The sequence below is a fragment of the Lissotriton vulgaris genome, chromosome 5, assembly GCF_964263255.1.
Source record: "Lissotriton vulgaris chromosome 5, aLisVul1.2, whole genome shotgun sequence".
Taxonomy (NCBI): domain Eukaryota; kingdom Metazoa; phylum Chordata; class Amphibia; order Caudata; family Salamandridae; genus Lissotriton; species Lissotriton vulgaris.
The window spans coordinates 269187026-269200580 of NC_141693.1; the positions used below are offsets into that span (position 1 = coordinate 269187026).

Here is a 13555-nt window from a genome sequence, read left to right on the forward strand (position 1 = left end):
GTGCAGCGAGGCCCACGTAGCTGCCTGGCAAATGTCCTGTAAGGGGACTCCTCGGCCCAGGGCAGTTGTAGTTGTCGTGGCTCGAGTGGAATGAGCCCGCAATCCAGCAGGGGGCTCCTTTTTGGCCATGGAGTAACATGCCTGAATACACAAGATGATCCACCGCAAAATGGTCCTCTTGTGTACCACCTTTCCCTTCTTCGCGCCCACGTAACCAACAAAGAGTTGGTCATCCACCCGGAACTGACGTGTGCGATCTAGGTAATAAGAGAGCGCACGTTTTGGGTCCAGACGGTGGAGCCTCTCTTCCTCTTTCGAGGGATGCAGAGGCGGAAAGAAGGTGGGCAAGGTGATGGACTGCCCGATGTGGAAGGCTGTGACTACCTTGGGCAGGAAAGAGGGTCGCGTCCGCAACACAACTTTGTCCGGATGGACAGAAAGGAGGTTGTGAGGAAAGGGCCTGGAGCTCACTCACTCTCCAGGAATGCAGGCTTAAGGGTAAGAAGAGGACAGTTATGAAGTGGGTCGAAGGGAGTGCACATCAGATAAGTCAAAACAAGGTTCAAGTCCCACTGAGGCATCACAAAAGGAACAGGGGGGAACATATGAGAGATGCCCTGCAAGAACCCATTTACAACTGGGGACTTGAACAAAGAGGGCTGATCAGGGAGCCTTAAGAAGGCGGAAATGGCAGAGAGGTAGCCCTTGATAGTGCCCAGAGCAGAGCCCTGCTGGGCAAGAGAAAGAAGAAAGAAAAGAACCTCAGAAAGAGGGGCAGAGAGTGGATCCACAGCCTTTGCTGTGCACCATGTCACAAATGTGTTCCACCTGCAGGCGTATACCGATTTTGTGGAGGGACGCCTGGCTGCCAGAACAACATTACAGACTTCAGGAGGCAAGTCTAATGGCCTCAACTGTCGCCGCTCAATCTCCACGCATGGAGGTGGAGGCTGGACAGGTTCGGGTGGAGGACTGTCCCCTGCTTCTGGGACAGAAGGTCCTCCTGAAGAGGCAGACGAATCAGGGGATCGACTGACATGCTGAGTAGCTGGGGATACCACCATCTTCATGCCCAGTCTGGAGCCACAAGGATGACTTGGGGCCGGTTGCGTCTGATTTTCTTCAGCACTCTGGGCAGAAGTGGTATAGGCGGAAAGGCGTACAACAGACCACAACTCCACTTGCGCCGAAAAGCGTCTCCGAGCGAGTGCCGCCTTGGAAATTCCAACGCGCAGAACTGACGACATTGCGCGTTCTCTTCGGTGGCGAATAAATCTAACCAAGGCTCTCCCCACTGCTGAAAGAGACCTTGCCCAACGTCCGAGTTCAGACGCCATTCGCGATCCATCATGCACCAACGGCTGAGTTTGTCTGTCCTGGCGTTCAGGGAACCTGCCAGGTGTTGAACCACCAGGGTCACTCCCTGATGTTCCAGCCACTGCCAGAGGCGCAGAGTCTCCTGGCACAGGGTCCATGACCCCACCCTGCCCTGTTTGTTGGAGTACCACATGGCGGTGGTGTTGTCTGTGAACACCTGCACTACACTCCCCCAGACAGAGGGGAGGAATGCCTTCAGTGCAAGCCGAATCGCCCGCAGTTCCAGTAGGTTGATGTGGGTCCGGGACTCCGCCGGAGACCAGAGGCCTCTGATCTCCGCCTCTCCCATGTGGCCCCCCCCTAGCCCTGGAGGGACGCCTCCGTCACAACTATGTGCTCCAGCTGGGGTAGGGAAGAGGGATCTGTCGCTGACCCAATCGCGGTCCGTGAGCCACCACTGCAACTGTCTTGCAGTGCCCTCCGAGATCAAGACTTGGTCGGACAAGTTGCCCTGATGCTGGGCCCACTGAAACTTCAGGTCCCACTGCAGAGCCCGCATCCGCCACCTGGCGTGATGCACCAGAAGGATGCAGGAGGCCATCAGCCCCAGAAGCCGCAGTGTCAACATGACCGAGACTCTGGATAATGGCTGTAAGAACAGAATCAGAGCCTGAATATCCCGAACCAGCTGTTCGGGAGGATAAACCCAGAACTGCTCCGATGAAGAGTAGCTTCTGAGAGGGACACAGGTGCGACTTTGGCACATTGATGGAGAACCCCAGCAGGTGCAGGAGTTCGGCCGTAGTCTGGACGTGGCGGACGACTGTCTGGGATTAGCCAGCCTTCAACAACCAGTCGACGAGGTAGGGGAAGGCTGCAACACCTAACCTGCGCAGATGAGCTGCGACCACCGCGATCACTTTCGTGAACACCAGTGGGGCGCTGGTAAGGCCGAAGGGGAGCACGGTAAACTGAAAATGCTCGTGGCCTACCGTGAACCACCGGTGGGCCGGCAGGACGGGAATGTGGAAATAGGCGTCCTGCAAGTCCAACGCTACCATCCAGTCTCCCAGGTCTAGGGCAGCTAAGACCTGAGCCAAAGTCAGCATCTTGAACTTCTCCTTCCGGAGGAAGCCGTGGACGTTCCACAGGTCCAAAATAGGGCGTAGGCCCCCTTTGCCCTTCTTGGGAACCAGAAAGTAGTGGGAGTAACAACCACACCCTACTTCTGGCTCAGGAACGCGCTCAATGGCCCCCTTGGCCAAGAGGGCCGTAACTTCCTCCTGCAGAAGTCGCAAGTGATCCCCCGACACGCGGTGGTACTGCAGTGGCATGGCTGGAGGGGTCGCCTCGAAGGGGAGGGAGTAGCCCCTTCGGATGATTTGCAGCACCCACCTGTCCGATGTGATGGAGTGCCAGTGGAGGAGGTGATGGCGAACCCTGCCCCCCACTGGCGTCAAATGGGCCTGAAAGCTCGAACTAAGATGGCTTTGAAGCGGATGCTGCGGGGGTAGATGTGGACTGGCCGCGCCGTTGTCCCCGGTTACCGCCTCGACGGTAACCACGCCCGCCGCCGCGCTGAATGTTAGTCTGCGGCCCGTGGCTGGCAGGATGTGTGGGGGCGCCCCTTTCGTGGCCACGAAAGGAGCGCTGGGCAGAAGTTAGCTGGTGCGGGCCGATAGGCCCAAGTACTTGGCCGAAGCCCTGGAGTCCTTAAAAGCGTTCCAGCGCACTATTCGCCTTGCCACCGAAGAGGTGGCTGCCACCGAACGGCATGTCCATAAGGGTGTTCTGGACATCGGCCGAGAAGTTGGCGGACCTCAGCCAGGCGTGGCGGCGAACCGCCACAGACGTGGAAATCGCTCTTCCCAGTGAGTCCATGGTGTCCAGTCCACATCGTATTTAATACCGCGCAGCATCTCTTCCCTCCGCGAGGGCTTGAACGAGCTTCACCCGGGCTTCCTCCGGGCACTCAGGCAGCACTTCCGTGACCATATCCCACAGAGAGTGGGTGTAACGGCCCAAGAGGCATGTGGTGTTGACCGACCGCAATCCCAAACTAAGGGAGGAGAACATCTTCTTGCCGAATTGTTCATACCTCTTGGATTCCCGATCTGGTGGTGCAAGCGGGAATGGGGACTGGGAAGTAGAGGCCTGGATAACCAGGCTCTCGGGGTGGGGTGGGTGGACAAGAAACTAAGGTCACCCGGAGCAAGGCAGTGGCGCCTAGCAACGTTCCTATCTACAGGGGCACCTGTAGCGGGCCTGGACCAGGTGCCCAACAGGACGTCCGTGAGAGCCTCATTAAATGGCAGTAGAGGCTCTGGGGAGCTTACCTGCGGTTTAAGGACCTCTGTGAGGATTTTACACTTCACCTTTGCGACAGGGAGCTCAAGAGACAAAACCTTGGCCGCCCTCGTCAGCACCACACTATAAGCAGCCACCTCCTCTGTAGCCACTTTTAGGAGGGGAGACAAAACCAGTGTCTGGGGAGGTATCCAGGCCACTGGCTTACCCTAGTTCCCGTGTCCAGTCCTGATATGACTGTCACTCACGTGCCAGAGGGTCCTCAGACCCCCCCAGTCTCCCTTGTCGTCCATGTCCTGAAATTCAGGGGTAAAGGATGGACCCAGATCCTCGAAGAATTCCTCTTCGGCCTGCGTCGAATGCGGCGTCGGGAGACGGCGCTCCGACGCCGGAACCGGCCCGAGGGGTGGACCAGGGACGGCATTGTGCGGGGACGACGCCGGCGATGACACCCTAGGGTCGTAAGGTCGACCAGCGGTGACCCGGAACCGGATCCAGCGGGGCCTTGCGGCGCTGGGACCGAAGTCGCCGACGGCACCGGGGCTAAGCACCCGACGGCGCCAGGGCCTAAGCACCCGGCCCGCTTGGACTCCCAGTCGGGGCCGCTTGGCCCGAAGGCGCTGCGGAACCCAACGGAGGAGACAGCGACCTCATGGCCATGAGGAAGGCTTCGATGTCCTCCGGCGTCGCGTTCTGCCCAGGGACCGGCGGGTATGGAGCATGTCGCGACGCCTGCCTCTCCAGCAGAGCCGCGTGGGTGGTGTCACCCGAACCCCCGGCTGCGTCGGGGGGGTAGGGGAGGGGGGGGGCAGAAGAGAGATGGTGCCTCTTTGACTTCTTGTGCCTCTTACCTGAGGACTTGGAGCCCGACGAGTGGTGTTGACTCGCCAAGCTGTGATGACTCCGGCCCCGGGACCGGTCCCTCTACCTCCTTCCGGACCGGGACCTCTAACAGCATGGGGCCAACTGCCGGAGCTCGAGGCGCTTACGGGACCCCTCCTGCCTAGCCTTCGACGTCAAGGCCCGACAGTCGGGGCACAACTTGTCATCATGGTCAGGCCCCAGGCAATGTAGGCACCGGCGATGGGGGTCGGTAACAGACAGGTAATCAATTGGGGGGGGAGTGAGAGATAGGATCCTTTCAGACTCCGTTAAGTTATGTTTCATCAAAAGGGGAAAGGATCACTTGTCCTGCGAAAAACTTAGGTCTGCAGGTTGGTAACTGGGAGATACCCAGTTACCAACCTGCAGACCTAAGTTTTTCGCAGGACAAGTGATCCTTTCCCCTTTTGATGAAACATAACGGTCGGTAACAGACATCAGTCGGCTGCAGTCGGCACATGGCTTGAACCAGGGCATCCCTACCGGCACCGATGGAGTTGAATGACTCGAAACGGATCAAAAAAGGATTGAAAAAGTTTAGTCAAAAAATGACTAAAGGGTACCACTTTCTACGTACCTGAAAAAAGAAGAACTGACGTCAGCGCGCCAGGGCGGCGTCTAAGTACTCCGACGACGTCATCCATGCGCCAACGATGCCGCCAACGGACACGGAGCCGCAGGCGACGCCTACCGACACGCAGGGGTACTGCTACGCAAAATTTTCTGGATCCAGTCTGACGCCTGGGGATATTCTAAGGTAAGGAATCTAATACTAACCGGTTTGTTTCAGATTTATATTGCAAGTAAAAAATCTTAAATGGGTAAGTCCAAATAAGCCACCCTGGAAGGATCACTTCCACAGTGCATCCCAAAACACCCTGGCAGCTCAGACGGCCTTTTTGCACGCAGCCAATTTCTGAGGATGGGCGACAAAAAACGTGATCAGATATTTGAATCTGAGAACTTCACTGCCTATACATTTCAGTCAGCATTCAGTTCAAGACTCTGCATCGTGTTCAACACCATTACCAGCAAGAAGCAAGAAGCCACACAATATGGTAGAAAAATCCCCCCTTCAAAGCACCATTCAGACCAGATATAAGATAAATAAATGCAAAAAAGGAAGGCGAGGTCACTATTCTTCTAATCTGGAGACGGAATCCTTACTTCACCAAACCGCTGATAGAATGGGAGAGATGGTAGTGGTTTTTTTTCATTTCACATTTCAGCCATTCTGTATACTTGCCTCTAAATTCATCTGGAGCGTCGCTGTAATCAATCTCAGCTCTGGCATTCTTTGCTACAATCTCTTCCACCTTATCAGAAAGCAGTTTGAACTTCTCGATGGCAATAGTGGATTTAATGCCAGCTTTCCGCATCTTGGAGATTACCTCTTCAAAAAGCGCTTTGCTGTAAGACCGCTGTAAGGCATGAACAACATTGGAGGTGTTTCATTGCAAATCTCTCAAAGTATGCACATACACCTTCAAACATCAAGTAGAGTATATTTTCTAACGGAACATCTTTTTTTACCTTTGGAAATAAAAAAATGGAAATTTGTGAGCCTCTGAAATATAGGGTGCTCTGAGATGCCACCCAACAATCTAGAAATAAGTAACAAGCAAAATCATTTATACTCGACGAAGGAAGTGGCACAATCTCACACTCAACTGAATCGAGAATGAGACGCAAGTAATACTGGGGCTTATCATATAGATATGATACAGCTTCCCATTTGCTGTTTAAGCCTGCTTTACCTCAACACCTACCATTAGTCGTTCAACATAACAGGTGTATTTGTAAAGCGCAAGATTACCCGAAGGTGTCCTGGTGCAGAACAACAGATGTTTATTGTTACCTGACTCAATTGTACTCATTTTATAGACCTCAAATGGATGAAAGGCTGAGTAGACCCGCCAGGATTTGAACCTGTGACCATGAGGTCGAACACAGGCCCCTGCAGTGGCTGCTTTAGTCCACTGAGCCACCAGACCCGGCTTTACCTTTGGTATTCCTCAGAACCGTCACCCTTGTCCCCTCTTCATCTATTCCATACCTGTCATTACTTCGACTGTTTAAGATAAATGGCACAAGTCAAAAAATAATTCCCTTTGGCCGAATTACCATAGACACACAGGTTCTTGCAGACAAACAAATAGACTTACCAATATCAAATAGTAACGAGGAAGCAACGTAAACAATTAAAAAATCAATACAAGTAAAAACACTCTAATAAAAGTAAATCTTTAGACAATTTATTAACATACATTACATTTTGTTAAAAAATGGGAAACACATACAGGACGAAACAATATATAATAAATAAATTCAACATTCCAAAAAAAAAAAGGAGATACGGGAAAAGGACTAAACTCAAACAAAACGGTAATTTTGAATTTTCCTTAATTTCTTATTCCAGTTTCGCTCCTTGAGCATCGACGCGTTTCGGCGGTATAGTTAGTATATGACCGCCTTCATCAGGGCAATTGTAATAATGTTTCCCAATGATTCTCAGACAATAAGCATCACTTAATATATGATAAGGGGTGTTCTGCCTCCTTCTCACTTGCAGGAAATATTCGTCCAGCGAACTAGCTTCTCAACGTATAAACCCACAATCTTCTCGCTAAAATGACTTAGGAGGACACAGCGAGATCACTTCATAGTTTCATAAGTGACATTGCTTCAAACGTAATTGCTGTAATAAAAGTTAGGAATAGTATAAACCCAACACGCGGTAAAAATGTGGGCATAGACAACCCTCCTCCCCACATTTTCTCAGGCAATACGGGTGTTCTGCTCTGTGTATTTTATATAGTGTAGTGCGGGTGTAGTAGACCCTATGTAGTACCTTGAGTTGGATCAGCCTGAATCGGGTGGAAATACCTGCCTCCCTGGGCGATGCCAGGGCTGCGTTCCAGTCTGCCTCATCTAGGTCTCCTATCTCGTCCTCCCAGTAGTCCTTTAGCTTACCAAGGGGATCCGGTAGGTTGTTCATCAGCTTGCGTTAAGTGAGGGAGGTTGCACTGGACTCCATGTAGTCCGTAAGCAATCGATCCTCTAACGGGGCTGAGTCCGGAAGCGTCACACCTGGTTCCAACACTGACAAGAGTGCGTGCCTAATTTGTATGTATCTGTATGTTTCGGTCACTTCTAGGTTATATTGCTCCCTCAGGGTCGCAAATGAGAGCACGCCATCTCTTGTCCATAGGTCGCCCACCGTGGAGATCCCAATGGTATCCCATTGATCAAACCCTTTGGAGCTGCGCAGGTTGCCGAGGGCTTTGGTGTCCCATAGTGGCGTGAGTTTAGTGATCACTCCCTCCCATGCCAGCCGCCTTTGCGCTTTGTGCCAGATGGCTACTGTGTGTTTGGTAGGTCCCTCCAACTTTCTCACTATTCCTTTGTTGTAGAGTGGGGCCAGAAGGGTGGACGTGCCCAGCTGGTGCCTATCCGCCTCATATAGTTCCGATCCGAGACATATAGTTAATTTATCTTTGTGTACGGGGGAAGTCCCTTCAGCCTGGAAACAGGCTCAGGTCAGACCCCTCCGCAAAAACAATTCAATCCCCTGGTCGGATTTGTCAAATCTGAGACCGATCTCTCTTCTCCCTTTTATAGGGAAGCTTGCTGAGAGATATGTGAATCAGTATTTGTCAAAATTTATTGAACAAACGGGTGGACTCGACCCCTCTCAGTCGGGTTTCAGGCCAAGGCACAGTACAGAGACCGCCTTGCTGTCCGTCGCTGACAATCTCCAGATGTTACAGGACAGGGGTTACTCCGTTGTCCTGGTGCTTCTGGATTTGTCAGCGGCGTTTGACACTGTGTCACATGAAACCATGACCTCCAGACTAGTTGACATCGGTCTGGAAGGCAAGGCTCTGGCCTGGCTACGGAGTTTCTTCAGTGAACGCACCCAGAGAGTCATTTTGGGACCTTACCAATCTGAGGAGGTGGTGATCTCAAAGGGGGTGCCACAGGGCTCGTGTTTGAGCCCCACGTTATTTAATATCTACGTGGCACCCCTAGCTAACATCATGAGATCCCACGGGTTCATTCCAGTATCATACGCAGATGATACACAACTCCCCTTCCCTTTTAAAATCATGACTCCTGACGTGCGTGACTCCTTTTCCCGGGGGATGAAGGAGGTAGCTCGCTGGATGGCAGCCAATTTTTTGCAGTGCAACGTCTCCAAGACCGAGGTGATGCTCTTCGGGGAGGCCAAACGTCTATGGACTCCTGACTGGTGGCCTCAAGATCTGGGCCCCGTCCCTGAGCCCAAAACGGCGGTTAAAGATCTAGGAGTGAAACTGGATCATGAGCTCACTCTAATACAACAAACCAATCAAGTAGTGGGTTCATGTTTCCATGTAATTGGTCTTCTCAGGAAAGTATTCCCTCTGCTACCAGATTTCACCAGGAGAACGTTGGTCCAGTCACTAGTGTTAAGTAGGCTGGACTACTGCAATGGTCTGTTGTTGGGTGCTAATGAGGGTATTTTGGATAGATTACAAGTTGTGCAAAACACTGCCGCACGACTAGTTTTAAATGCCCCGCCTCGTACTCCCTCAAAACCATTGTTGGCCAAACTACATTGGCTTCCGGTGAGGCAGAGGGTGATGTTTAAGATCTGCTGCGTCATCCATAAATGCCTTATGGGCAATGGTCCTGGCTACCTTACTGAAAAGTTCATCCCTTATGTTCCATCTAGATCTTTGAGATCAGGAGATCAGGAATTGTTATGTGTTCCTAGGGCATTGAAAGCTAGAAAGGGGGGTAGGGCCCTTTCTGTAGCCGGCCCGAAGTTGTGGAATCAACTCCCTAAGGAAATCAGGGTATGCAGGGAACATCTCCCTTTTAGGAAGAAACTTAAAACTTTCCTTTCAATCATTAGCTGGTTAAGGGCTCTGAATTGGATCATGACGAGTTGCTGCTTTTAGTTGCTGCCAAAGGCGCGGAGATACTCCTCCGGGAGTCGATTTGCAGCGCCATAAAAACATGCAAATAAATAAAAATAAATAAATATGCCGGGTCGTGTGCCGCGTGGACCCATTGGTTGATCACCTTGAGGTGAGCGGCCCAGTAGTACAGTTCGAGGTTGGGGAGGGCTATCCCCCCACTGTACCAGTCCCTGGTTAACTTCGATTGCGCAACCCTAGCCGGTTTGTCACCCCACAGAAGGCCGGACAATTGTGCCGACACGTGGCGGAAGAATGATACGGGGACCATCGCCGGCGTGTTTTCCAGGACATAGAGGAAGCGAGGCAGCGCCATCATCTTGAAGAGCGCTGCTCTACCTAATAGAGTTAAGGGGAGATTTTTCCAGTGGCGCACGTCCGCCTTCAGCTTGTCCAGCTGGGGATTAAGATTCAGGTCAAGGAAGGTCGAGTGATCCCTCGTGATCCGTATCCCTAGGTACTTAAAGGAGACGTGTTCTACGAGTAATTGGCAATCCTCAGGCAAGGCTGGAAGGTCGCCCTGTACCATGAAGAGTATGGACTTGGACCAGTTAAGTTTATATCCAGAGGCTGTACCGTGGGTTTCGCACAGTGCCAGTAGGACCGGGATGCTGTTCGTGAGGTCCATGAGGTAGACGAGCATGTCGTCGGCGTATAGGGATACTCTATCTTCCCAACCACCTCCCCATTGTACGCCTTTCAGCAGCCGGGTGGTTCTGATAATTGTGGCTAGGGGTTCCAACACTAGGGCGAACAGTAGTGGCGAGAGTGGGCACCCTTGCCTCGTGCCCCGTGCCAGCGGAAACTCCCTAGATATGTGGCCATTTGCGGTTACCCGCGCCACGGGTTCGGTATACAGTAATCTGACCCATGATATGAACGTCGGGCCAATACCCATGTGTTCCAGGACCGCAAAGAGATAGCGCCACTCCACCATGTCAAACGCCATTTTGGCATCTAGTGACAGTACCGCCGCTGGTTCCTCCAACCGCGGGGCTCGGGCCAGCACCCCGTGCAGCCGTCTCAGGTTCAGCGCCGTACTCCGGTGCGGCATGAAGCCCGACTGGTCCGGGTGTATCAAATGCGTCAGGTGAGGCAGGAGTCTGGTGGCCAACAGTTTCGCCAGGATTTTACTCTCAGCGTTGAGGAGGGAGATCGGGCGGTACGATCCGCAGTCCTCAGGGGGTTTGCCGGGCTTGGGTATCGCGACAATTGTGGCCGTACGTTGGTCAGGAGGCAGTCGCCCCTGTTCCCGACACTCCTGGAACATATCAAGCAATGGCGTGGATAGTGTTTCAGACATAATCTTGTACCACTCTATCGGCACACCATTGGGGCCTAGCGCTTTCCCCGGGTGTAGTGCTGCTATGGCTAATTGTATTTCTTCCGCTGTCAGGTCGGAGTCAAGCTCATCCCGTTGGTCGGGGGCGAGAGTGCGGGTCGGCACTCCAATGAGCGAGCTCTCTGCCATCTCCCGTGTGACCTCATACTCAGGGGTGTACACGGAGTGGAAGTGGTCTGCCAGGAGTTCCACTATTCTTGCCGGACTGGTATGCATCTCGCCATTAGGGTCTTTCAACTGGAGTATGGCCCTCTGACCTCCCCGTGCTTTCTCCAGCCATGCCAGGAGCTTCCCTGCTTTGTCGCCTATGTCGTATACCCTACTCGTAGTCGCTGACATATGTTCCCTCACTCTGCGGCGCAGAAAATCGGTATGGCGTTGCTGGGCCATTCGGAGCGCGTGCTGTGTGTCCCCAGTTGGGTCCCCTTCGTGGTCCTGTGTTGCCTTGTCAAGTTGTCCCTCCAGACCTATCAGTTCCTGACGCTGTGTGTGCTTGTGCTGTGCGATCACTGAAATCGCCTGTCCGCGGAGTACCGTTTTGTAGGCCTCCCACAGGATCGTAGGCGACGCCACTGAACCCACATTTTCGGTGAGGTAGGATCGTGTATTTCTTTTCAAGGCCTTGGCTATGTCAGGCTCCCCAAGGTAACCCGGGTAGATAGGGAAGATTCGCCTACGGGTCCGTTCCTGACTGGAGAGAGTCAGTGTTAGCGGGGAGTGGTCGGAGACCCCTCGCGGTCTAATCTGAGAGTCAGTGTAAGTGAGGAGACCCCCTTCCAACGTCAGGAAATAGTCAATCCGCGACAGGCTGTCGTGGACTGCCGAGTAGTATGTGTATTGCCGGTCCACTGGGTGGAGCCGCCTCCATATGTCCACTAAGCCCTGCGCTTCCATGAAGTCATGCAGTTTGGAGTGTGCCGGTGTTTGTGTACGCATTGGGTGTCGGTCTAGGGAGTCTTGAGCCACTGCATTAAAATCCCCGCCCATTACAAGAGCCCCCTCTGGAAGGTCTAATAGGAATTTACCTAGTTCCGGGAAGGCTATGGTGTGTAGTGCCGGCGGGATGTATACTGATACCACGTTAAGTGGTTTTCCCTCCCACTGTCCATGCACCGCTGCGAAGCGGCCCTGTGTGTCCACTGCTACTGATTGGATTACAAACCTGGATGAGCGGTGAATTAGTATCCCGGTGCCCCGGGACCCCTTTGTGAACTCAGAGTGGGCCGCCATGCTATAGCCCTTCCTGTCTAGGGCCTTTGTGGCCGTGCCTGTGAGGTGTGTTTCTTGTAGTAGGACCAGGGCGGGATTCAGTCTTTTTATACTGTGCAGGACCAACCCTCGTTTAATTTTGTCGCCCAGACCCCTCACATTCCAGGACATTAGGCTCAACGGGGACGCCCGCCCTACATCAGTGCCCTCCCCCATCATGTTCGGGTATGCGGACTGAGAAGTTGTGCACATGGAGGACCAGGAGGTCCGTGTAGCGACTCTGCGTGCAGTATCGTGACATTATCATTCTGTGTTCATGTGCCCCTTTGTAGCAATCCTGACCCCGTGTAGAAACTAAGAACCATAACCCCATCCTACCCCCAACTCCCCCCCTCCCTGCCCCCCTGCTCAACGGACTCAAAACTGCCCGCCCCCCCAACTCAGCAGAGTGCTTGATCCCAACCCATAACATAGTACTTGCTCGCTGGGGTGAAGGTGTCTCCGTGGTCGGCGGCCCCCTTCCTCAGCTGCGGAGGCCCTTCCGCCCAGTGTCCAAAGCGGCCTTTACATTCTTAGTTTTCAACGGTTCATCCAGTCAACAGCAGTGATTCATAGCCCTCCGTCAGCACTGTCCTCATGATGATCGGCCAAAGGAGAATGTATCTCTGCGTCTTCGTCGTTGGCTTGCGAGCCCTGTCGAGAGCCAGCAGTACGGTGCTTGTTCTGTCTGTTGGACCGACGGGGGAGGCCCGCCGTTCTCCATCCCTCCAACCAATCTTGCGCCACCTCCGGGGAATCAAAAAACCAGGTCTTGTTGTCAGCCACGACCCGAAGCTTGGCCGGGAAGAGCATTGAGTACGGGATTTCCCTGGCCCTCAGTTCTTTTTTGACTTCAAAGAAGGTTCTTCTCCTCCGTGCAACCTCGGCCGTGTAGTCAGGAAAGAATGCCAGTGTCGCGTTTTGGATCTTAATGGGAGGTGAATTCCTCGCCGCCTGTAGGATGGCGTCCCGATCCCTGAAATTGAAGAGTCTAGCTATTATTGGCCTGGGGTTAGCGCCCGTCTTATGGCGTCCTCCCGGTACCCGGTGCGCCCTTTCCACTGTGAAGAAGGCTGAGAGTCCTTTGGGCTTCAGAGTCTCTTTGATCAGGTTCTCCACGTATAGGTCCATCGCCCTCGTGTCTTCCGATTCTGGCACACCTATTATACGGATGTTATTCCGCCTTGAGCGCCCTTCCTGGTCATCGAGCTTGTCGCGCAGTTCCTTATTTTCTTTTGAGATGCGCTCCATGCTGATTTGCAGTTCCGACACGTCTTCAACCAAGGATTTGGTCACCACTTCCATGTTATTCACCTTCTCTGTCATTTTATGAAAGTCCGCCCTTATAAGTGTAATCTCAGCTGAGATCGACCCCACCGTGGCTTGTACCTGCGTGAGGGCCCGCATGACGTCGTCAATTGTCGCCTTCTTGCCACTGGGCACGTCGGCCGTCTTGCTTGATTGCGATTTGGCTTCCTGCGAGGGAGAGCCGGGC

At 53.2% G+C, this 13555-nt stretch overlaps 1 protein-coding gene across 2 annotated transcripts in view; it reads right to left on the minus strand.

Annotated features, from left to right (window-relative positions):
• The window catches only part of UBE4B (ubiquitination factor E4B), a 1174709-nt gene that overhangs the window by 170762 nt on the left and 990392 nt on the right, over positions 1–13555 (minus strand). For both annotated transcript variants that reach the window (XM_086921364.1, XM_086921363.1), the window contains one exon: positions 5753–5927. In XM_086921364.1, coding sequence (XP_086777490.1) covers positions 5753–5927 — 175 coding nt within the window. The remainder of the gene's footprint in view (positions 1–5752; positions 5928–13555) is intronic.